Here is a 26,642-nt window from a genome sequence, read left to right on the forward strand (position 1 = left end):
TAATTTCTCAATTAGTAGCGTTATTCCTCCTCTTCCATTGAAAATTCAAAGGTGTTCCCTACAAGCTTGATTTGGAATCCTTCGATCTTGGTGAGGGTAAGTTTCTTAGCATGGGAAGCTACTTGGGGGAGATTGGACCAGCTTGAAAGAAGGGGATGGAGAATTCCAAATAGATGCTATTTGTGCAAAGGTGATAAAGAAACAATTGATCATATCCTCCTTCACGGTTCAAAAACAATCATGTTGTGGCATCTTATTTATGCTCTATTTGTGATATGGATAATGCACTCTACCATGAGGACTACCCTATTAGGTTAGAATGTTTCTTGTGTCAATAAGAAGAGAATGAAAGCCAAGAGAGCTTGTGTTTATTTTGGACAATTTAGAAAGAAAAAAATTGGAGAGCTTTTCAAAACATTAAAAAAGGGGACCAAGTAATCAAGCAAACTTTCAAGTATATTTCTTAGGAGTGGGTTAGAATGTATATAAGTGATAACTCTTTGTCCATGTTCGACTTCATTGATTGGTTAAACTTCAAATGAGGCAGGGAAATTGTTTTTTGTTTTTCCCTTAACATTGCTTATTAGCCATTTTAGCACCTCTACATACATCCTGTATACCTTTATTTGCCTTTTGTTAGGCGCTACTAATATATTCTATCTTTGCCTATCAAAAAAAGACAATGGATTTAAACATGATCACTTCATTGATTTTTTATATAGTCAAACAAAATAATTTCATAGACAACACCAAAGAAACAACTCACCAAAGTACACATGATATATACAAAAGGGCACCAACATTGTGACTTTATTTACAATTTACCATCATTATGGCCCAATTGGCTCCTGCTTTTCTTTAAGTTCTTGTTGGCCTTGTGTTCCTTGAAACAAACTTGCCATCAAAAAGTGTAATGCTTAACAAAGATTAATTCAAACTCTCTACCAATGAGCACTAACTGAAAAGTATTTCCAATTGGGGTGCATTATTATAAGAGAATTATCAATTATCAATTACTCACAGCACTCAAACCCCTATTTCCCGGTGTGAGTGTTTAGCTAGGTGGGCAATTCCAAACAAAATTCCTAAGTGTCCCCTAACTCGGTTTACCAATCCCTCTTCGGACTATTTGACCTTTGAAGATTAAGACTTTGCTAAGAGGTCGAGGTATGTAGCCGAGTGTGTAGTAATTGAATGTGAATCAACCTTGTTTTTTTCATATTTAAATGAGTTAAGAAAGCTAGGAGAAATAGTTTTTGGTGCAAGGCTTTTATTCCCCTGTTTCTGGATCAATCCAGGTGCAGGGGCAGATCAATCCAACTAACCTATTTCTAAGATCAATTTCCAACCCTTGGATTAAGGGTTTCGTTCCCTTTTAAAATCAAATTTCTCCCATTTCTAGGAGGAGAGACTTCAGCAGTCGCAGAGAGTTTTTCATTCCCTTTCCCTATTTGAGCATGTTTGCTATCTAAGAAAAATCCACCTAGTTTTCCAAGAAAATTTTTTTAAAATGAATTTTCTGAAAATGAACTTGGGTTAATTTTTTAAACATTCATATCCCATTCTCTTGGTTTGTACAACAACCAGTTTTCTTCTTATGTGAATTCAAGAAGAGGTTGAGATTGAGCTTGGTATGGACTCCAAGTGTGCTCTGAAAGATGAAGGAGAGAAACTGAAAGTGAAAGTACTAGTCAAGTGGTCTAGGAAGGATTGGTTGGCTTGAACTAGGTAAAAACTTGTACTCAATTTTTATTCTTCATAGTGGAGTTTTTCGATCAGTAGTAGGCCCGTGGATTTTGATCTCTTCGGAGATTTTCCACGTAAATTTATGGTGTCACATTGTCTCTTTCGTTTCTTAGCACCAGTTTTCAGTTTCAATAATTTATTAGAATTTTGATCGTCTACTATTTGATTGAATGATGAAGAAATGGCTATGAATCATCCTTGAAGCTGTTTCTGATTGTTGATCATTGACATTTCAAGGAATATTGATCTTGATTTTATTTGAATTTAGTTTAAGTTGATTTGAGTTTGGGAGTGTTCGATCATGTGCATGTGAATTGCATTTTAATATTGTTGGGGAGTGTTGTTGCATTCATATATGCATGTGATTTATAATTTGTGTTTTTAAGAATGTGAAGAGATGAAAAATATTCAAAAAGTTTCAAGGTTTTCTAATTTGAGTTGAGAATTTTTTTTTTTTTAATTGGTCAAAACACCTATCCCCCCCTAGGTGTATTCCACTATTGAGATTCACCTTTCACCCGGCAACACCACCCACAAACTGTACAGAATTAGAACCATGGAGGTTTAATGGATGGCCTCACCAAATTTTATCCCTACAAATTAGGGATTTTCCTTTTCTTGAGCTTCTCCTTAGCTAATCAAGTAGCAAATCTCATAGTCAAACATAGAGCAAAGTTTTTGGTGTCTTCTATAGAATACCTTTCACTTATTCTTGGCAGTTCTTTTTTTATAAGCATCTGATATAAATAAATACATGAATAAAAATATACAAAAAGAACTACAAAGGATATTCTTAGCAATTATTTGAGTTGCTTTTGTAATCTATCTCAATTATAACAATTGCTTTGGTTGTTGGGAGGTTTTCTAGGTTTTTAATTGTATTGTACATAGTGGAAGGATGTATTATCTTTTTTGCTTCTTTTTTATTAATAGAAATGAATAGTTGTTTCGATATATATATATAGGTTTTCTTGGTTTTTAATTGGATTGTACATAGCGGAAGGATGTATCATTTTTCTTGCTTCTTTTTTATTAATAGAAATGAAATAGTTGTTTCTATATATATATATATATACATTTTAATATTTAAACAAAAGAAAAAGGAAAATGAAGAAGAAAGAAAGAAATATCCCATAAAAAAGCAAACAAAACCATACATTAAGGACAATTAATCAGTTTCCTAAAAGAGAGTATATCAATTATAAATGATAACGAAGCACCCCAATCACATTATTAAATATGAAGTCAAGGATCCACTAAAACCAAACATTATGAAAACCTCACAATGCCTTTCTAACTCACCACACTGTTTGCATCCCTCCCTCCACAAAGCAAAAGAAGGCCATCAGAGCGTGCACTTGCAGTTGCATACCTACTCAAATTTGCAGGACCAAGTCAGAGCTTGTCAACATCTTTAATTAATAACATGTAAGTGGAATCTAGCCAAGCCTAGTAAAAGGGAAAAACATTTTCAACATATTCATACACTGCTCTGAAAACATGAAAAATGATGCATTGTTCTATTCTTACATGGTTAAAAGAACTAGTAAAAACAGTGCTAACATGTTTTATTTAGTGTAAAAAAATGTTTCTGCTTTATAATCAGGAAGGGCTATATCAATGTCAAAAAGTTATGTGCTGAGTAGCATAAACCCATGATGCTTACTAATAGGCTAACCAACAGAAATAAAACTCACATACAACATGGGATTTGACTAATTTTATTATGTAAACCCACCAAGAAGACAAAAAAAATATAACAGAGTACACTGTCAGGCAGTAATAGCAGTGTTCAACTATCAGCTGAAGTTGTATCAATCATCAAATTGAGTCAGTCCCAGTAGCATGTGACACTAGCTCAACACTATCAATGAGCATTTTCCTTTTTTCTCTTTACTCAATTCCATCCATCCAATATTAATCCCCAGTTATCAACCTCCAATAATCCTATTTCTCAACTGCTCTTTGCTGCTATACTTCAAATGTGAGAAGAGCTAACAGCACCAAGATGCAGAAAACAATCTTTTTTTTTAAAAGACAAAAGCTTGTATTAAGAAGCGCCAAAAAAAGGGGGTGCACCCAACATATACAGGCAGAATACACAAAAAATAAATAAACCAAACACCAGAAAAGAAAGAAGGAACCTAGGAAAGAGCAAGACTAGCCACAATATAGATACTCTAAAAAATTCAAACGAGAGGAGATCTCCAAATCCAGCAACTGTTTGGACCACTCCACAAGGGATCTGAAAAAGAGAACCTTTAGCCTTTGGTTCGACAATTCTTCGTTTTCGAAGATCCTTCGGTTGCGCTCTCCTTGAATACACCAAAATAAGCAAATCAGAGCCAGCTGCCAAACTGCTCTTTTCTTCATCCCTGGTCCCTTGAATTTCCATTATAGGAGAAGATTTCTCACTAAAGCCGAGAGCACCCAAACCAAACCAAGAGTTGTTAACAACAATATCCAAAGTTGTCCTGTCCTATCACAATGAATCAAAATATGATCAGTTGACTCCTCACTATCTTTACAAAGACTACATCTATTAACCAAGGGTCATCCCTTCTTCATCAACATATATACAGTTAATGTCTACCCCCACACTGCTTCCCAAGCAAAAAAAAGGAGTTTTGAGAGGAGCGCCTGATCCCCAAACCTCTTTAGCTGGAAATAAAAGATTGTTCTCAGTCCTTAGAGAAATATAATAAGACTTGACACTATACTTTCCCTTCCCATCATTTTTCCAAATTAAAGTATCCTCCCCTTCTTGCACTTTTGAAGGAGAGATGTGTTCCAAAAACCAAGACGCTTCCTTTAGCTCCCAATCTTGGAAGGGTCTTCTAAAAGAAACCTCCCAACATCCACCTCCACCCCCTCCCCTTCCCCATAAATCCGCCACTATTGCATTCTTGTGGGAAGAAAGCCTACATCCTTCAACTTAATCTCCCCAACCCAACTACCCCACCAAAATCTTGTGCATCTACCGTTTCCAATGCAGATGCTGGTTCTAAGAGTGAACTTTTCCCAGCCTTTTCTAATGTCTTTCTAAAGACTTAGCCCGTAAGAATCCCTCACCTCTCTAGTGGTCCAACCTCCCCCCACCTCCCCAAATTTTCCAAAAATGACTTTTCTCCAAAGACTTTCCCTCTCAAGGGAGAATTTCCATAACCATTTGCCTAACAAGGCTTGATTAAGACCCTCCAAGTGCCTTAGCCCCAATCCTCCATGCTTCTTATCCTTACAAACCTCCGCCCAATTTACCAAGTGAAACTTCCTCCTCTCTTCCGTATCCCCCCACAAAAAGTTCCTTTGAATTCTCTCTAATCTAGTTCTCACATTCTTAGGGATCACAAAGAGTGACATAAATTAGATCAGGAGGCTTGAGAGAGTACTTTTAATAAGGACGGGTCTTCCTCCTTTGGATAGGTACTGTTTTTTCCATGCAGCCAATTTCCTTTTGAATCTCTCATCTATTACATCCGAAACACCAATTGATCTATGTGGGGCTCCAAAGGGTAAACCTTGATAAGAAGTAGGAAATCTCCCCACTTTGCATCCAAACAGGACAGCAGCTCTGTCCACATCCTCCTTGCCCCCTACTAGAATGATTTCACTTTTTTGCAAATTTATCTCAAGTCTTGAAACCAACTCAAAACAAGTGACAATCCACTTCCAATATTGCAGTTGATCCTCATCATCCTCGCAAAAGAGGAGAGTACCATCTGCGAATAATAAATGAGAAACTTGAACCCCTTCTCCCCCTCTACCTTCTATCTTAACACCCCTAATAAAACCTCCCTCCTCAGCCTTAGCAATTAATATGTTGAAAGCTTCCATAATCAAAACAAACAAGTCAGGTGAGAGTGGGTCCCCTTGCCTCAGCCCCCTATGTGTCGAGAAAAAATTTGTGGGAGTGGCATTAACTAAAATAGAAATACTTACTGTAGAAATGCAAAAGAGGATCTATTGTCTCCATTTGGAGCCAAAACCCATCATCTCTAAAACTGAGAGAAGAAATTTCCGGTTTACATTGTCATAAGTTTTTTCTATATCCAGCTTGCAGACCAGCCCCACATTAAACCTTCATTTCCACGAGTCAATTGCCTCATTTGCTACCAAGGCTGCATTCCAAAACTGTCTATCCCCCATAAATGCATTCTAGCTGTTCAACACCACTTTGTCAATCACCCTCTCCAGTCTATTAGCTAGGACTTTTGCAAGAATTTTGTAGAGACTCCCCACAAGACTAATTGGCCTGAAATCATGCATGTCCCCTGCCCCTCCCTTCTTCGGTATGAGGACTAAAAAGGTTGAGTTCAAGCTGCTAACTACAGCATTCTCCAAATGGAATTCCTCTAACACCTCCCTCACTTCCCCACCTACTATAGGCCATCAAAACTTCCAGAAAGCCAACGAGAACCCATTCGGCCCTGGCGCCTTATCACCCCCCAATTTTGACAATGCTTTGGTCACCTCCTCCTCTAAAAATGGACCCTCCAATCCCTCATTATCTATGGCGTCAATTCTCATAAATAACTCTGAAGCCACATCAGGTCTTCTCGCTTAGGGTTCTTCAAACATAGCTTTGAAGTAGGAGCCAATGCCCTCTTTAAGCTCCTCTTTTTCAAGCGAATCCCCCTAACAGCAAGGCTGCTAATAAAATTTCCTCTTTTCCTTTCATTAGCCATGCGATGAAAAAACCTGGTGTTATTATCCCCTTCTTTCTGCCAAAGGGCCCTTGATTTTTGCCTCCAAGAGGTCTTTATAGGATGGCTAAATGACTATACACATCTTTTGCTGACCTTTGACTTCTCCTATCCTCATCAGAGAGGAGTCTAAACCTTTCTACATTATCCCAGTAGTTTATCGACTCTAAAGCAGCATCCTTCCTAGCTGAAACATTTCCAAGCACCTCTTTATTCCACTTCTTTAGGTCACTTTGCAAAGCTTATAATTTCTTGGCAAGCACAAAGCTAGGAATACCCCTAAAATTATAAGTCCGTCACCATTCTTTAATTCTATCCGCAAAGCCTTCAACCCTTAGCCACATGTTTTCAAATCTAAATGGCCTTTTGCCTTTTCTCACTCCTCCGCAATCTAAGAAAATGGGGAAGTAATCAGAGACTGGTCTTGACAGCAAATGTTGTATCACCCCAGAAACAAGATCCTCCCAATCACCAAAGAATAATGAACGGTCCAACCAAGCCTTGAGCAAGCCACCCTACCCTCCACTCCAAGTGTAACCACCTCCCCTCAAAGGCAGGTCTACAAGTTCAAACTCATCAATAAAGCCAAAGAATTCTCTCATAGTAGATGTCATTTGCCTATAGTTACTCTTTTCGACTGAAAACCACACTACTTTAAAATCACCTGCTAAGCACCAAGGCTCATCCCAAAGCCCCCTTACGGCTGCTAACTCCTCCCACACCTCCCTTCTCTCCTTTCCTTTTAAAGGTCCATATAATAGGTAAATAAGGATTGTTCAACACAGTTCACTAGAAGCTCTATCAACTTGTTTTTTTTTTAATAGGTAAATAAGGATTGTATTAAAAAAAAAAAAAAAGAGGTATACACGATGTATACTCTATCAACTTGTTATACAACATAACTAGAGTCAAAAACAAATGGAATGGCATTAAATTGGGGATTCATTTAGGGTTGATTTTCAAATAATTGAAACATATTTCATTGATCTCTACGGAACAAATGTAAAAGCAATAAATCAAAAACAGAGTAAGTACAATCTAAGCAATAACATATTTGGTAACACAGTGATTTGCCCTTTTTATTTTTTTTTAACATAAATAAATACAGTGATTCGCCCATTGAAAGATGTCTTTCATGACTTGTTCAAGATTGCTTCTCATATAAATTCTAGGGTTGATGTATGAGATGAGGGAGATAGGATGAATCACTAGAACCATTAGGAGCTTTCATGAATGGGAGTTCAAGATGGTTGCATTGTTCCTTCAGCAAATTCAAAAGATGGGGATTAGCAGGGGACTCTCTGGAAAGGTTGGTATGAAGACGTGCAAAGAACAAACTTTTCTTTGCTAAATTCATACCTCCAACTGGTCCAGTTGTGTCTCCAGACTTATCCAGCTCAAGACCTCCACTGAGGGTTGATTTTTGTTTGGAGATGGTCTAGGAAAAGATTTTGAGTCTCTGAAAAGAAATAAGCTGATGAGAAGAGGTTGATCCTAGGTTAATCAGTGTACCTTGTGCATGTAAGGAGGGATCAATGAACAATATTCTCATCCACTGCAGAAAGGCTTGTAATTTCTGGTATCTCCTGTTTTTGTTTTTTCAGACTGTTTTGCCAGCTAGTTAAAGACTTGTTTAGCTGGTCAGTTTTATGGCATCAAAGCACTTAAAGGTCTAGAAAATGGTTTCTTTATGTTTATTTTGGTGCTTGTGGAGGGAGCATAAAGGAGGATTTATGAAGATCTTGACTGTTCGGATCAGGCCTTAAAAACGTATTTTCTTAAAGTTTTGTTTGAACTGACTAGGGACTGTTTAGGTATAATTAAGCTTTCTCAATTGCTTACGGGAGAGTCATGTGGGTGATGTCAGTGTTATCCCCACAGTATGCAGTTGTGCAAAGCAAACATGCATTTGGCACGGTTGTCCATCCTTAAATCATATCCTATATCATTTTCCTATTTCCACACATTGTGTATCATTAATTTCCTTTTTCCACATATTGTGAAATACATAGAAAAAAATGTACACATTACCTATCAAAAAAAAATAGAAAAAATTATGCACACAAGCATGAAATACATATACTGCAAGAACATAGAACACCAAAAGCCCTTTTTTACAATTTCATGAAAGATAGATACAAAGGGTAATCATATACCCAATTTTAATATGATATATTATACATATATACAAAATAAATACTAGAACTTTAATGAAATCGATGTAACAAAATGTCATTTTTTTTTATAGAAAACAAAATACATTATAATGCATAGATTCATAATAAAATCCACATAATTACTACACTAATAACCACTATTATTCCAAAAGTTCCATATTCAGACAAGTTGCCAACCAATGTACAGAAAAGAAATTATGAGCATGTACAAATACATGATTGTGGCATGGTCAGTGTTTTAACCTTCTAAGTTGACCACACAGCCCCTACACACAAAATAGAAAAAACTTGGAAAAGAAAGCACTTTTAACTTTTTAAAATGAAAAAAAAATAAAAATAAAAAATAGAACACACAAAATGATGCTAGATTAGAAATACCACAAGAAATTTTTTTAATCATGGGGGCAATAAAAGAAATAAATAAATAAATAAAGAATCAAATAAAAACCTTTTAAAATTATAATGATTTTTAAGAGCTAAAAGCTAAAATAAAAGTTCAAATTTAATTTCAATTTTTTAAAAAAACTATTTACAGGTAATCAAATATGCACATACATTGTATATGACATATATTGTATTGTGTATTGCCTATCATAAGATATGCTTAAGATGTGAAATTTATTTGCAATACATTACATTTTATATGAAAGAAGTATTATTATTGTTTTTTTTTTTTATCAATAAGTATAAGATTGTATTGCAAAGAGGCGCTAAAGAAGCAACCCACCAAATTACAGTATAAAGGGACTTACCCCCTTACAAAAGGGCCCAAACATCAAAGGATAAGGCAAAACAAAAAAACCTCTCCCTTAACGCATACACACCCAATCTATAAAATCTATCAAGGTCGAAGGACCATCTTTTATCCACAATTTGGATTCCGACCACAAAAAATACACAAAAGATGTTTTCAGCCTTTGAATGACAACCCACAATCCTCAAATGCCATTGAATTTCTAGCCTTCCAAATAACCCAAAACAAGCATAACGGTCCCAATTGCCACGCCACCTTCCTTTTCATTCCCACAAAAGACCCCCTCCACCCTAAAAGGGTTTCCTTGACCGAACGGGGGAAAACCCACGAAACACCAAAAAAGGAAAGGAACACCATCCATACTTCCCTCGTTTTTTCACAATGGATAAGAAGGTGGTCAATTGTCTCCTCACTCTTATGGCAAAGAAAACATCTATTTGCCATAACCCAACCTCTCTTTTGCAAGCGATCCAAGGTTAGAACTCTCCCCCAAGAAGCCTCCCACGCAAAAAAGCTCAATTTGGGCTGCACACAAGAGTTCCATATAATTTTTGAAGGGAAAAAAGCAAGAGACCCCGGCTGCATGGTGCTATACAAAGATTTCACCGAGAAATCCCCATCCTTTGATGCCATCCACTTCACCTTATCCTCCTCATCCCCCCTAACCTTCTTCCCTTCCAAGCAACAAAATAGCCTGTCCACTTCTTCCAACTCCCAATCGTTGAAAGGTCTATTGAAACAAGGGTTCCAACTTCCCCCCCATTCCCCCTCGGCTGTCCACACTTCATTTACCCAAGCCTCTTTGTTCGAAGCTAAAGCAAACAAAGAAGGAAAAGTCTCGCTCAAAGGGATGGTTTCACACCATTTATCTTTCCAAAACTTCACTTTCTCACCATCACCCACCACAAAGCCAACAAAAGGAGTCACTTGATGACCCATTTTACTTATTGCCTTGCACAACCCAAACCCGTAGGCCTCCTTAGACTCACAAGATCTCCACCCTCCTCTTTCCTCCCCGTATTTCCCTCTGATCACTTGGTTCCAAAGAGCCTTTCTTTCATTTGCAAAACGCCACACCCATTTGCCAAGGAGAGCCCTATTGAAGGCCCCAAGACTCTTAACCCCCAACCCTCCGCTTCTTTTGTCTAAACATACAATTGACCAATTTACTAAATGTGGTTTTTGCACAAGAGCCTCGCCACCCCACAAAAAGTCCCTTTGAATCTTCTCCAATCTGATTCTAACCACTCTAGGCATCTGGAAAATCGACATAAAATAAATCGGTAAATTTGACAATGTACTACGCACTAGAGTAATCCTCCCCCCTTTTGAAATGTACTGACGTTTCCACATAGCCAATTTCTTTCTGAATCTTTCTTCTATTCCATCCCACGCTGCAACGCTTTTAAACGGGGCACCTAACGGCATTCCTAAATAAGTGGAAGGAAGTATTATTATTTTTATTTTTTTTTTTATCAGAAACGAAGAAGATTATATTAATAAAAGAACAAATACAGGAGAGAAAAAAGAGACAATAGAAAGAGAAAAAACCCAAGGGAAGGATGAGAGGTCCTTCCTACACAAATACCAAGGAAAAACACCCAACAATAGAACTCTAAAAACAAAAGAAACCTCATCAATCTTCAAACTCTTGAAACGCAAACCCCAATCCAATTGAGTTGTAGAATGCTTAGAGGAACTCCTCTAAAAGCTTCAGTACAAGAAGGCCAAAGAGAAGAATAAAACCGGATCAAATCCCAAACCATTTCTTCCGTTCTCCCTTTATCCTCAAAGATCCTATTGTTTCTTTCTTGCCACACCATCCAAATCAAAATAAGGCAAGCAATTTGCCAAAGTGTCTTGCCTCTTAATGAGTTCCCCAAGCCTTTAAAAGAAATAACCAACATGTCCTCAAGGCTCCTTGGAGGGACCCAAATCAAACCTACTAGATTGAACAACCTGTGCAAAAGTCCAATGGTAACGGGACAATGAAGAAAAAGGTGGTCAATCGACTCTCCATTTCCTTGCAAAGAATGCACCATTGAGGACAGAGGGCTTTGTAGGGTCTTCTCAATTGCAACTTGTCATTAGTGTTTACCTTCCCATGTGCTACTAACCAAGCGAGGGCCTTAACCTTTGAAGGGACTTTTGAGCTCCATAAAAACTTGGCCGGAAGGAACATTAAAGGATTTGAAACTTTTGACAAGGCATAGAAAAAAGATTTCACTGAAAACGAGCCTAACGAAGACAAAGACCACGCTCTTGAGTCTGATAAAGAAGGGGAAAGAAGCACAGAATTAAGGGAGGACATTAATCTCTGAAGGAGATCAATTTCTGAATCTGTTAGATTGCGGCGAAAGTTAAAATTCCAAGATAATGGTAAGGAATTGTCAAGGACATTTGAGACAGTGAGGTTTTTCACAGAAATAACTCTATAGAGATCAGCAAATTGAGAACACAAAGTTAGATTTCCCCACCAAAGATCTTCCCAAAACCGAATTCTCTCCCCATTGCCCACCACTAGGCGGACAAAAGGGGAGAACTCCTGGAAAACTTGAACAATAGCCTTCCAAGGACATCTATGAGACCATCTAACCACCATGTTGGCGTCCCATCCATTAGGATGTGTCCCATATATACTCGCAATAACCTTATGCCAAAGACCGCTCCTTTCTCTAGGGAACCTCCAGAGCCATTTCCCTAAGAGGGCAATATTTCTCATAGAAGTCTTCCCAAAGCCCAAACCTCCCATCTCCTTTGGTCTACTAACAACCTCCCATCTGATTAGGTGATCTTTCTTCCCTTCCCCGGCCCCAGACCAAAGAAAATCCCTTTGCATCTTCTCAATCTTTGAAGCTATAGATACAAGGATTTTAAAGAGGGAGAGGAAGTAGCTAGGGATGTGAGACAGACAAGACTGAATTAAAGTAATCCTCCCTCCCAAAGACAAATAGGCCTTTTTCCACCCATCCAGCCTCCTCGAAATTCTCTCAACCACTGGATCCAAAAGCCTATTGTCTTTGGGTTCCCTCCCAAAGAAGGCCTAAATAAGACAAAGGTCACTCTGACACTCTGCACTCCAAAACCAAAGCCAAACTAAACAACACCTCCTGCCTAGTGTTAATACCTGAAATGGTGCTTTTTTCTAAGTTGATTTTTAAACCAGATACTTGCCCAAAAACCAAAAGGATAATCTTAAGGTTTTGAAGAAGGTCCAAAGAGGCTTTAGAGAAAAGTATGGTATCATCAGCAAACTGTAACACTCTAGTCCTATCCCTCCCCACAAGGAAACCCTCAGTTATCCCAGTTTCCTCAGCTCTAATCATCAACCTACTTAGAACATCTACTACTAGAGTAAAAAGGAAAGGAGAAAGAGGATCTCCCTGTCTCAAACCTCTAGAGGCCTTAACCCAACCCTTTGCATTCCCATTAACTAGGATTGCAAAACTAGAAGAAGATAAACAGCCCCTCATCCAAGATCTCCATTTCTGGCTGAACCCCTTCCTTTGAAGCACATGATCTAAAAAGCCCCAATCCACATGATCATAGGCCTTCTCAAAATCAATTTTGAAGACTACCCCTTCCTCCCCTGACCTTCTTTTCTCATCCACCACTTCATTGGCTATCAATACAGCATCCAAAATTTGTCTCCCTTCCACAAAGGCTCCTTGAGAGCCAAAGATTGTTTCATGTAGAACTTTGCGTAAACACCCTGATAAGACCTTAGTAATTATCTTATATAAACTTGTAACCAAACTAATAGGTCTATAATCTGAGATTTTAAAAGTTTGGCTTTTCTTAGGCACCATAGCAATGAATGTCGCATTTGTACTTTGATTTATTACCCCCTTAGTGTGGAACTCAAAAAACACCCCCATAAGATCCTCTTTTATCACATCCCAACACTCTTGATAAACTGCTATAGTAAAGCCATCAAGGTCAGGGGCCTTTTCCTTATTCAATTGGAAAACTGCCATTCGAACCTCCTCTTTAGAAAACAGTCTATCCAACCAAATTGCACTCTCTTCAGAAATAGGGGCTCAATCAATCCCTTCAATCTTCCAATAGTCACCTTCGGGTTTGGAATAGAGATTCCCAAAGAAATTTACAATCTCCTCAGAAATAATCTCAATGTTATTTAAAGTCTCCCCCCTCTCAGAAATCAGAGACTTTATGAACTTTCTGCTTCTTCTTCCAATGGCCACTCTGTGAAAAAACTTAGAGTTGCAATCCCCTTCTTTAATCCACTTAACCCTAGATTTTTGTCTCCATTGCACCTCTTCCTTCAATAACAAATCCTCTAGCTCCTTCCTTCTTAAGGTCCTTTCCGAAACCAGATCAAGATTTAAATTCCCTTCTTGTTCAATTCGATCAATTCTGCCTAAGTCCGTAAGAATGTGCTTTTTCCTCTCTCTTAAATCTCCAAAGACCACTATACTCCACTCTTTCAACTTTGATTTAATAAACTTTAGTTTCCTCATAAACTTGTAACCTTCCCAACCTTCAACCTGTACTCTTGCCACCAATCTCTAAACTTCTCTTTAAACTCAGGATGGAGCAACCACATATTCTCAAACCTAAAAGGAGTCGGCCCCCATTTTAAAGGATTAGTTTCCAAACAAATTGGGCTATGGTCAAAGGTCCATCTAGGAAGGGCCTCTTGAATACTTTGAGAGAAAAAAGAATCCCACTCAGAAGAGAACAAAAACCTATCTAACCTCTTGCAAATAGGATCGACTTGCATGTTTGACCATGTAAAAGCCGCATTCCTAAGAGGGGGATCCAACAAACCACTTTCCCTTATAAACTCGTCAAAACACCTCATGTTGACTGTTAACCTAGAGTCACCCATCTTCTCAGATATCCTCCTGATCACATTAAAATCCCCTCCTACGCACCACCTTGGGAAAGTCAGACCATGCAGGTCTTGAAGCTCCATCCAAAAGTCCTTCCTCCACATTGCCTTATTCGGGCCATACACTGAGGTTAACCAAAAAAACCCTTCCTCATCAGAGTTCAATTTTACAGTAACAGAGAAAGATCCTAACACCTTCTCTGAACACTTGAACTTAATTGAATCCCACAAGATCACAATCCCCCCCGACGCCCCACAAGCAGGAAGAGCAACCCAATCCAAACTTTGACCTTTCCAAACACTACTCACAGACCTCCTATCCCAAATTTCACGCTTTGTTTCCTGAAGCATCACCACATCTGGGTTTTGAGTACTTAAAAACCTTCTCACAGTCCTCCTTTTCTTCCTAGATCCTAAACCTCTTATATTCCAACTTAAGATCTTCATGAAAACAAAAACAACCCGACACAACCCACACCCAGAACTAATCCTCTCCTCAAGTTCCAGAGTCATTTTTCTTCTTTCTTCTGGAATAAACCTTGTTCGCAGAGAGAGCACTCTTGTTCTCTCCTTCCACACCTTTTCCATTATCCCTGACAATTCTAACCCTCAAACTCTCCAGAACCGACTGAACCTTGACCATCTTCCAAGGCGTAAGCCCCTCAACCTGAAAACCTTCCAACGGGAGGGTGGAAGGTTCTAGCACTGGGAACGAAGCCTCACCTGAGACACCACACACCTCAAGGTTACTGAGAGTTTCCCTAAGGAGAGGTTGGTCTTTAAATTTTCGGTTAGAGGTTTCTAGGGGAACCACCACACCTTCCGAACAGGACGCACCACCACGATGGTTGTTATTCACCACAGGAGAGATAAAAACGGAACCACGTTGAACGGCGTAGCTTGACTCCAACGGAATCGAAGAAAAAGACTGACAACGAGAAGGGTGAACCAAAGAAACAGAGGTTTCGGGAATAAAATTTGGCTCAAAAGCCCCAGACAGAGGAAGATCTCACTCAGATACAACTGAGAAAGGAGTACGCACCTCATTGATCAATTTGCATTGCAGAATCCCCTCTTCTCCCTCTGTCTCGCCGGTAGAAACTTTGGATGTTTCAAAACCAGTGGAGAGATCGCTCTTTCTGGAGTGAGATTTGCCCCGAGAAGTGTCTCGATTTGTCTCCAATGAGAACCTCCTTCTAAGTTTCGCTTCGGGATAGAAGACGCCTCCTCAAATCTTGGCGGCCCACTTCTTGCTCTATGCCTTACGGAGACTGAGGATCCTTTCGGCTTTGACGACACTTGAAGAAGACCTTTCGGCATTTTATTCTTTGCAGTGAACCCTGGTCTTAGGAGCTTTGAAGACGAAGATGCATCTGGGCCGCCATTAAAGGATCCTTTATGGGCTGGACCCGCTAGGGGCCCAAAATCTTTAGCCCCAAATTGGGCCCAATCAGAACGGGCTTCAAAGGCGTCTGGTGTTGGCCCGATGTTGCTTCCCGCCGTTGGGCCCAACATCCACCTTCCCTTTCCTTTCTCCCCCTTAGCCGATTTTGAATCTGAAGAACGAAAATGGGAACGATGACGAGGCATCCAGCTATGGCACTCATTGGTCCTGTCAATAGCTTGTAGCCCCTCAACGTTCTATGGCTTCTGAAAGACGCAACCCCCAGCTGACCTCAGCTCGTCCTTGTTGCGATTCGACTCAGGCCTGATAGAGTCTTCTCCATCATCTTCTCCGGTGACTGTAACTGCAACCATGTATGTCCAATCTCCATCTTCTACCTCTAATAGCGTTGGAAGCACGACATTTGGAAGCATCTCCACCCACAATGTTACCTTCGTCAAATCAACAAGCTTCAATGATTTCCTCGCCACCTTCGTTACCCTCCCCCACTGCTGCAAAATGTGTCTCAACTGCACCTCATCCCACAGGTGGAAAGGGAGACCTCTTAGTTCCAACCACCCCCGTCTAAATTTTCCATTAACAACTGAGTTCTCTTTTGGCAACCATCTCCTCAGAGCAATAACCTCTCCTCTCGCTGTGAAGCTCCCTTGATCTTGAATCCACTGAGCTTTCCTTGCAGATTCCACAAAAAAACACCCTTTGTAAGCAGAAATGGGTGTTACAGACACCATTCCTTTCATCCCCACCCTTCTTGCTATAGCTTTTCCAACCTCACACCAGTCTCGTATTTTTCCTTTGCTTTCACAAACTACAGCTCTTGCCCCTTTTCCAACTGGCATCTCTGCACCATTCCTAGTTCCTTTCTCTGCAACCACATCAGCATAGGACCTCTCACCTCTATACATTCCTTTGCTCTCTTGAGGCTTTTTTTGCTTCTCCTTCGACTCTCTTTCAGCTTGAACAGAGAACTCTTGGATTGAAACAATCACCTTCCTAAGATTTTCCCACCCACAGCCATTAACACCTCTTGGAACAACTAAAACCAAAGGTTTTCTCTTTGCAACGTATTCTGTGATTTTCATATATCTCCCTCTGCTATTAAAACATATCTCCATCAGATGAGTCCTAGTCTTGCCCCTCATTTTTCAAATGAAACCCCTGGAAGCCTCCAAATCCACAGCTTTCTCTAACTGCTCCACTAACCAACCCATCTCCTCCTCTCCAAAACCTAAAGAAACCACAAAACCTCGACTTCTCTCTGTTATTGAAATCCACGTTCCTCCATTGCAATCTTCAGACTTCACCTGGAAAACCTTTCTCTCCACTACAACCGACTGATTTCGAATCATCTTTTTCAAACAAGATTCAAAACACGAACACTACTGCCAGAGAAATTCAATAACGGAAGTTCTGTTCACTAACACCTCCATGGATGAACTAGAGGTTTACCATTGTCACAGGCTCCATGTTCCTCCACATCAAGGAGTTACAAATTTTAGATTTGAGATGACCATTGGTGTAGCATTGATAGAGGTCAGCACACATCAGACGAAGTGTATATAGGTCAGAAGCCATCACCAGAGTGGACAGACAACGAAGAGGTTCGACAAAGATTTGAGAAGTTTCGTGAGAATCTTCAGAAGGTAGAGAGAAAAATTTTGGTAAGGAACAGGGATCCCAAGCTGAAGACTACCCTTTTTGGAAGTATTATTATTGTTGCATGTAATGTATTGCATAGCCTCCATTTTTTTATAATGTTTACCAGTTCTTCATCAAGCTTTCACTTTTTTTTTAAAGATAATAGCTAAAAGACTAAAGAGGGCCAGGGTTGTCCACCATCAATATCTCACCCATGACTAGTGACCCCACAAAATGAGATGCTGCCTTCATTTTTTATTTTATAGGAAAACAAAAATGCTACTTTTGAAGGAACTGACCTCTCCTCCTATAAAAAGAAGTGGGTTTTCCAAGACTTCCAAAGTAGCTTCACCAGAAAGAAGCCATCCATTTCAAACAAGATCATATTACACAAATTACCTATGATTATCCAACACTCCCTTCAGACATCGCTGCGCCCACACTCACCCAGCATTATGCAGCCAAACCACTATAGTTTCCATAAAGTCTACCTCCAAATTCCAGAAGCTTAGCAACGGAAACAACACATCCTCTGATTAACTAACATTCGCCATGCATTCTCAGCTATGGTGTTGTATGGAGATCCTGAGAACCAGCAAAGCATGAGTATAGAGGCAGCATACATCATCCACAATTTCATCCTCACTTATTCCTATCTCAGACTTGAATCCTTAGAAGAAAGAAGCACCGACATTAGATATCGCTTTCCTAGAACTGCATCATCTCTATGGGTTGTAGATGGGATTGGATAGGAACATTAATCCGGGGTTTCAGTTCTAATCTCTTGATTCATGCAGCTTGAGTCTCACATAAGCCATACCCACAACCTAACTTAAAATGTCAGGGCTAAAATCTAAACTGAAGCCAAAAATTGACATCTAATGTAAAAAATAAAATAAAAATCAATCATAAATAATTACTTACACCCATGATATGAATTAAATGTCAGGCTTAAATCTAAAATGAAATCAAAATTGACATCTAACATTATTCAAAACTTCTGGAGCTAATAATGTGTAGGACAAAAACTCCAATTCCCATGAAACTGAAGGTAACTGAAAAACAGCAATCAATGAGAAGAAATGTGCGTGAAAGAGAAAAATCAAGTGAAACTGACACGTAGATTAAGGGGAAGAAATTGAAAGATAAAAGAAAAATAAGGAGAAAACGATTTCAATTTTGCATGTTTGATGATACAGCAATAAGCTATCTGTTATTCTTATCCAAGGACGAGCACAAAAACTCAAAGCTAAAGCTGTTCTACCAGTAACAATTGATCAGTGATAAAAATGACTTGACTTGTTATCATCCAAAACCAATCACTTTTTCAACAGTATTGTATTTTCAGGTCCTTGGTCAAGGCGTGAATATGCTAACACATATCTATGAATGGTAATGAGGCAGGGTTTCCAAGTAAACTGCCCAGTGATGCATAAATTTGACAGGGGCAGGTTTGGTTGAAAATTGGATAACCCAACTCAGGTTTGGGTCAAGTATGGCATTTGAGTTTCCCACCTGGCCCACCCCAACTATAGTTGTATTTTACTATCTTATCCTTGAAGATGCTATTAATTACAAGGATGACTATATATATCCACCTTCATAACCCTAACCCTCATTCCATTCTTCCCTTCTACAGTAACTGCCTCATTTTCTCATATCTCCCTGCTCAAACATTTTTAGCCCCCTTTCTTGTTGGTGCCTTTCTCATCTTGAGCCATTGGTGACTTCACACTTCACATTTTTATTTTTATTTTTTTCTTCTTTTTTTTTTTTATGAATGTCTCAAAACACATGGGAGATGATGGAATTTTTTTTTTTCCCAAACAGATTTCATTTGATTAAGGATTTGGTTTAGGGTCGACTAGATTTACACTAAGATAAAGCTCAGATTTTTTATAATATCGTGTCTGCTTTTGATATTAGTTTGGTTATAGCACTTGTTTAATTACATCAACTCATTAAAAATTAAAATTTTAATTTTTTTATATTATTTTTTCATTTAAGTTTTTACATCAACTCATTAAAAATTAAAATTTTAAATTTTTTCTATTATTTTTCATTTAACTTTTTTTGGCAGATTTTCACCGCAGCATTGAATTTAGTAAGATTTTTTTTAATGTTGGATTTTTTGGATATTGTGTGTTGCAAGTTTTATTTGTGGGTCGATTAAATTGGCATGTCCGGTTTTTCTTCCATTTGATTTTCTTCCCAAATAAACAGATGTGACAGTTTTATTTCCTTGAGTTAACCAATGTCCGGACCTGCCCCATCCCAATTCAAGGATAATTACCTCATCAAGTTGCCAGTGATAAGGTACATGATTTTTCTTTCGGGCTAGGTTGGGGGAGACACAAGTGCACAACTCATTCTAAACCCACCCTGTTGACATCCCCATGACGTCATTCCACTGGATGGCTCTAATTACTTTCAATAACAAAAAGAATTAGCCATTTCCCATAATGTAGGTTTTCTATTTTGAAATTCCATCAACATTTATGACAAAATTTCATCACTTTATAAGGTTGACTAGTGGGAATGAAATTTTCCAATTCCTTCAACATTTAAAAAACTACATAAGTTTTAAATCCCTCTATGGTTGTTAAAATCAATATCCCGCTATTGAAAGTAACTTATCTGAGCAACATTTCTTAAATGTGAATGGGAGGAATTGAGATAGTGAGCAACCACACTATTTAATGAGTTGCATGCTCAGTCTTGACTGTCAGTGGATTATAGTAATTTCAACAGTCTTAACAGAAAATGATTTTCAAGTTGCATCTCAGATACACACTTCCAATTCCTAAAATATCCCACAACTTTTTACTAAAAAAAACATGTAAATTGTTTGAATGATCAATATGCTAGTATTATGTATGTAAACATGGCCAACATGTTCAGTAAAGCATCCTCCTGAAAGTTGTACCATTCCACTCCAAAAAACAAGATTTGCTGAAAACACAAACCACATTTTACAGGAGAAAAAATCTTTCCAAATAACAGAAAACATACAGGCAAAATTTGGCTACTTCATGAGAAGTGTATCCTAAGTCAAGACAAAAGGACACTCAACTAGGGTGCTGTGTTTGTTTCTTTATGTGAAATCCCAATAGATCTGTGTCTAAACCCTGAGTAGAAATCAACACAAAAGTGTCTTTCAAACTTCATATTTCATATAAAAGTTTTGAGGGTGGTGTTTTTGTTTCTTTATGTGAAATCTGAATAAGTCTGAATTTGTCTAAACTCTGAATAGAAATCAACACAAGTGTCTTTCAAATTTCATATTTCATAAAAAAGTTAAAAACTTTTTACCTTTTGCATTCAGACAAAATATCAAAAAAAAAAAAAAAGGAAAGCCAAATGGTATACAAATCAGACAAAAAAACCAACAGGACCTAATTGAAAGTTTTGCAACCAAAAAATATAGTTTTAAAAGGTGCAAAAGTATCTCAAGGCTTAAGCACAAGGAGCAACACAAGGCACATGCCTAAGCATCATGAAACGTAACCTAGGATGCATATAAATTTTAAAAATTATGATCCAAAGTCCAATTCAAGAAACAAAAAGTTTAAGAATCTAAATATTTAAAAGAAGTATTCAACAAAAGAATAATTAAATTATATGAATTTTAATATACAGTTAAAAATTTCAAGAATAAAAGTGTTAAAAAAGGAAAAATAAAGTAGACAAGGTGTGCCTCTCTAACAAGGTGCATGTCTTGGCAAGCAAAGCACTACAACCAGGGAGTGGTTGAGCCTTGGGCATAGGAGAACTTTAAGTGTGCCTTTAAAAACTATGATGAAAAATTACACCACAATGCAAATTTTAGCAAAGACTTTTTGGGAAACACCTACATATCTGATAGTCTTTCCCAATGAATGAAATTAGGTAGAACCAACAAAGAAAATCAACTGTCCTAGAGCCACACTAGTAGAACTAGGGAAGCATGACATAGTATGAATTTTATTTTGAATTCTAAAACATAATATGTCTAGGAAAATATGGATTACCACCATCCAGGCCTTAAAAGCTCTGTTGTATCACCAACAAACCTCCACATGTCAATCTTGTTAATCACCATCAAAACTGCAAGCAGTCTACATACCACCAGGCAAGTGGAAATTGTGTTGGTGCCAGGCAAAATTAAAGTGCCAACACAATGCCCACATGTATCATGCTTGGTAGACAAGTCCAAAAACATACCATTCATGAATGCTTTTAGCAATTAAATTCATGTAACACAAAACAAGTATTTATTGTGAGCTAAAAAGTTAAAATTATATAATTCATTAAAAATGATGAAAATTAAAGATTTGATGATGAGAGGCGGAAAAGTTACATGCACGGAGGTGGACCCTCCCCTTCTGGTTCCAACTTCCGCCATTCATAAGGCTTTGCGGCTGTATCGAGAGCCCAAACATCGGCCAAAGGCCTCTTCCCTATAAATCATGGTACAAAGTATTTTAATTTTTACATTTGACAAAAACCTCAAAGTGCAAATTTTCTTCAACACACACAAGATAAAAGAATGAAATGCTATAACAGGAAGCAACCCACCATCATTTCCACCAATTGCCATAAGATATCTTTGCCCCACCAAAGCCATGACATGTCCATAACGAGGGCCCGGCCCAGGGCCTTGAACCACAACCCTACAGAAAAATTAGCATTCTGGTTTTAATGAACAACTAACAAAACAAATTATCAAAGAAATGTGAAGCACATCCTTCAGGAGTCTAACCTGTGCCATCGAGGCCGCTGCTGTGTGAGGTCAAGAACATGAAGATCTTCAGCAGATAAACCAGCTGGACCAATCCCACCCTTTGTTGAATTAAAGGTCTCCAGTCAGTAGTTAATAATTAATCCAAATGAAGATAAAAAGGAATATTCCATAAAATAGCAATAATATAAATTTATCAGGCATTGATGAGTATGACAACCTGAATAACTACCATAGTTCCCACAGCAGTTGCCACATGTGCTGCCCTAGGAGTGGGCGGTTCTCCAAAGGGAGTGATCCTGAAAAAAATTTCATTAAAAGCATTGAAGCCAGTACAAACATTCCAGGGTAGAGCATAGCAATCAATATACGTGAAGACCTAGAATTAAACATAGCTATGAGCATCAAATATAAGTGATCGTAAGTTTCAGGCTTACCTAGACCACTTATTTGTTATCACATCATAACAGTGCACATCGGCAGTGGCACCTGCTAATCCTGCAAACAAAGTACAACTTTAACTGTCATAAGTGCCTCGACATGAAACATGAAACATCATCATTGTGAAATTCCACACAGAAATCCTCTACTTATAAACTTTAACATCAAATATCCTTTCTATGCTATCTACTAAATACATCTGGACTAGCTGGAAAATGATGACACACAAGCAAATTTCCATAGAATGGGATATGCTCCCACCAAGAGCAGCTCATTCAACAAAATGGGGATCCTTGCACAAATAAAAACAGCATAAGAACCAAAACTATGCCACTCGAATTATTTGACTCAAAAAGAATTAGTATACTTTGCACCATAAATGTAACCATATGCCATTAGAATCAATTGAGTTTAAAACAATTAGAAAACTGGGGTTGCTTGCATTACCATAAACAAGAATAAAACAGCCACAATATGCAGATTGTGAAAATCATTGGATTCAACAGAAAAGGGGCCATATGCCAATTGAATTACTTGGAGTTAAAAACAATTACAAAACTAAGGTTCTCACACCTTAATAAGAATAGAATGATCAAAATGAGTCTTTTATTCATCATTAGGACTAACTAAAGAACCAGAATACTTTGAATGAATCACGGGAACTCCAATTAAACAAGGATTCCCGTGTTTATTGTTTTAAAAGAAAAGTAACAAAATCAGGGCTCTTGGCTATGAAAACAACTGAAGTATGCCACTCCAATCAGTCTGGCTTCAACAAATCTATAGCCGTTACATATAGAAGTTATGAAAATAATTAAAAAATATTTAAGGTATTCCGTACTAACATTAGCTAAAAAAACAAAATATGCAGCTTGTCTATGACAAACCTAGCTTTCCTATGCTTCTTGAGTTACCTAAATTTCAAAACAACTTAAAGATTAGGGTTTTCCGTACTAAAGAACAATTACCATATGCAGTATGAATTAGTTAACCTTCAACAAATCTAGGGTCCTTGCACCTGTAAAAAAAACTAATGAAACCAATAAACAAGGACCAAACAAGAGACATACGGATGCCAGCGCTTCCCGCAGATGAAGGCGTCCCAGAAGCCGCGGAATTGCCCTCAAGAGCCGTGGCACCACCAAACAAAATCAACCTCGGCCCAATGTAGCCCGGCGTCCCTTCTTCTCCTACCGCCGCAACCGCCGTCAAAGTGTGGCCGCACCTTGGCCCCGGGCCGTCCTCTTTCTTCTCTATCACCGCGTTCACCACCGAGTACGTCGGAGCGTGCCTCGGCCCAGCCACAGGACTCTGCTGCACCTGAGCCTGCTGCTGCTGCTGCTGTTGCTGCTGCGCCGGAGGTTGGGCCGGAGCCGACTGCTCCGCAGCGCCTAGCTGCTGCTCCCGCTCCATCGAAGCCGAGATCGAAGGAGCGCCGTGGTTCGGCGTCGACGGATCCTGATCGGTCTCCGGCACCATTGAAGAATCTACATCCATAGCTTCAAACCCTCGATTCCAACACTGACTTCAAGATCGGAGCTGCAATTCTCAGTGATTCGCATTCCTGATCAACATATTCGACCAATTCAAACCCTAGCCTCGATCCTTGATTCAATTCCTAGGCCCCTATCAAAAATTTTCCCGAGAAAATTCGGAAACAAAATTTTCCCGAGAAAATCTCAAACGTTCTCTTTGGGAGAAAATCTCAAAGCCCCCTCTCAACTCCAACACAACACAACACCAATCTCTCTCTTTCTCTCTCTACCAATTCCAAATTTTTACTCTCTCTCTCTAGAAATGGGCCGATATTTGGTGACTGGAGATATCCGGTTGGGTGTGTACGGACCGCATCGACAATAAGAGGGTTAGACGGCGGACACCGGAGATTGTTGACCGGATGAGCCGGTTACGGGTTTTAACTATTTAACGATCTCCATTTCCTATATATAAGGAGTTTTACCAATGCATGTAACGCGGAGGGGATGCGCTTGCAGAGGGTAATGCGCGTGGAGAGGACGCTCCAGTGGGAGGTGACAACGCGTCAAGATGGGTAGAGAATGGAAGGCAATCCAGGTGGGTGAGCGTGGGGAAGGCGATCGTCAGGCCTGACAAATACATATGGGGTGAGAGCTGGCTTGGATGGATATTATATTCTTCTGAGTGTTAATTATAATCATTAAATAATTAAAATTTGAGAGGCAAAAAGAAAATTAAATGTCTTTCAATGCAGTTGGAAGACATGCATTTTTATGTAGACAGGTCAGTAACAGGTCATCCTATTAATCTGAGGTGGAATTTTTAGGCATGCCACGTCATTCATGTGCCATGCCACGTCATTCACGTGCCCTATTATAATATATCTTTTTTGTCTCCTTAAATTGAAATGGGAAGGAAAGTAAATGCTACAAACAAGCATTCTCACCTTACCTCAAATTTTTATTTTTCAACGTCGCCGTTCCGAAATGTAGACCCAAATAAAAGATAATTAATACGAATAAGAAAAGGTATATATTTAATAAGACTTAGGTGGTATTTATTTTTTTGGCTTTTTACTAAAAGTAATTTATTTTTAAAATTTAGGTTATTTGTTTTCTATTTTTTCATGACTTTTTATAAACTTTTTACTAAATAAAAAAAGTCAAAATACATAACTTTTTCTAAATAAAAAAAATAAGATATTGGTTTTTCTTTACTTTAAAATACTTAATAGAAATAAAATACTATAAAAACTAACAACCTAATATTTAACACTATTAAGCATTAAGACTCTATTTAAAATTAAGTAAAAAAACAAACACCACCTTAGTGATCCAAAATCAATCCCTCTTTCAATTATGGTTAGGGTAAAATTATAAACATCACTCTCCTCCATATCTTAATTTTAGTCCCTAAACTTAATATTTTGATTGATCGGATATAATATAGAATAAAATATAGTATATCCTATTATATGTTTGGTTAGTGATGGATCAGATAAGTTATATTATTACTTATTATATCTTGTATTTAACCAAATATGGGATAAGATAAATGGTGGAATATATTATCCACATTATATTTTTCGTCTCTTATTAGATATGTTACTCTTATAATAAGATATGGGATATACATATTTCATACATTAAAAAAAAATTATCAATTTTTTTATTTTTAATATATTCATTTTATAAAATAAATTTTTTATTATAAATTAATTTTTCGATTAAAAAAGAAAAACTAAAATATATATATATATTATTTTTATATGTTAAATAACATAAAATAAAAAAATTATTTATAAAGTGTAAATATCTTAATCATAAATATTATTAAACATAAATAAAAAAAATTAAAATAAAAAATATTTGAATGTGATATAATTTTCATTTTAAACATTAAAAAATAATAAATATATTTTATTTTATCTTTTATTTATTTTACAAACTAAATATAAATATAATATAATATAGGATATCACATGGATATCTTATTTTAAAATATTATATTCATGGAATATGTATATCCATGGATATCATATTTCATTAGAAATCACCTAATATATGCATATCATATCCAATATGATATGATATTGTAAGATATACAAATCATATCTTACATTATCCAACTAACCAAACGTAGCCTTAAAAAATATTAATCTTGAGGTATGCTCTCCATATAAAAGACTTTTCCTCTCAAGAAAAACAACATTTCAATATTGTAGTATAAAATAAAATTTATGACTATTTGTCACCTAGGATTTTTCATTATTTAAAAAATAATAATTGAAGAAAGCATAATAAATATTATGAGCACAAATTCTAAATTATAGTGGGAATCTACATTTTTTTACGGAGGTCCTCACTCGATGGCGAGATTAGGGCTTTATAAGGTAATGTTTTGTTCGTAAAAAGCACAAAGAAAAGTGTTAAGGAAAAATAATTTTTTTATATTATAATATGAAGAATATAAAAAAAATCAAATATAATTAAAATTAGTTAAATACTTATATATTTTCAAATTATTTAGATAGACTATGTGGTTCATAGAAAGTCCAAATGGAAAATATGAAGAGAAAAATAAAGAAGAAAATTATAAATAAAAAAGTGAAGGATAATAAAAAAATAAATTTAAAATTAGTAAATGATTTTTATGCGCTAATTTAAATTTATTTTACTTATTTAACTGTTCTATCTAAATAATAAATAATTTTAAAAGATATAAGTC

General features: G+C 37.4%; 1 protein-coding gene across 1 annotated transcript in view; it reads right to left on the minus strand.

Moving 5' to 3' along the window:
* The window catches only part of LOC117916239 (serine/threonine-protein phosphatase BSL3), a 40,767-nt gene extending 16,505 nt beyond the window's left edge, over positions 1-24,262 (minus strand). Inside the window, exons 1-7 of the mRNA XM_034832183.1 lie at positions 23,510-24,262; positions 22,436-22,496; positions 22,219-22,297; positions 22,020-22,099; positions 21,836-21,930; positions 21,618-21,717; positions 3,049-3,118 (exon numbers count right to left, since the gene is read on the minus strand). Coding sequence (XP_034688074.1) covers positions 3,049-3,118; positions 21,618-21,717; positions 21,836-21,930; positions 22,020-22,099; positions 22,219-22,297; positions 22,436-22,496; positions 23,510-23,936 — 912 coding nt within the window. The 5' untranslated portion in view covers positions 23,937-24,262. The remainder of the gene's footprint in view (positions 1-3,048; positions 3,119-21,617; positions 21,718-21,835; positions 21,931-22,019; positions 22,100-22,218; positions 22,298-22,435; positions 22,497-23,509) is intronic.
* Between the last annotated feature and the right edge of the window lie 2,380 nt (positions 24,263-26,642).

The sequence above is a fragment of the Vitis riparia genome, chromosome 6 (genome assembly GCF_004353265.1).
Source record: "Vitis riparia cultivar Riparia Gloire de Montpellier isolate 1030 chromosome 6, EGFV_Vit.rip_1.0, whole genome shotgun sequence".
In the NCBI taxonomy this organism is placed as follows: Eukaryota; Viridiplantae; Streptophyta; class Magnoliopsida; order Vitales; family Vitaceae; genus Vitis; species Vitis riparia.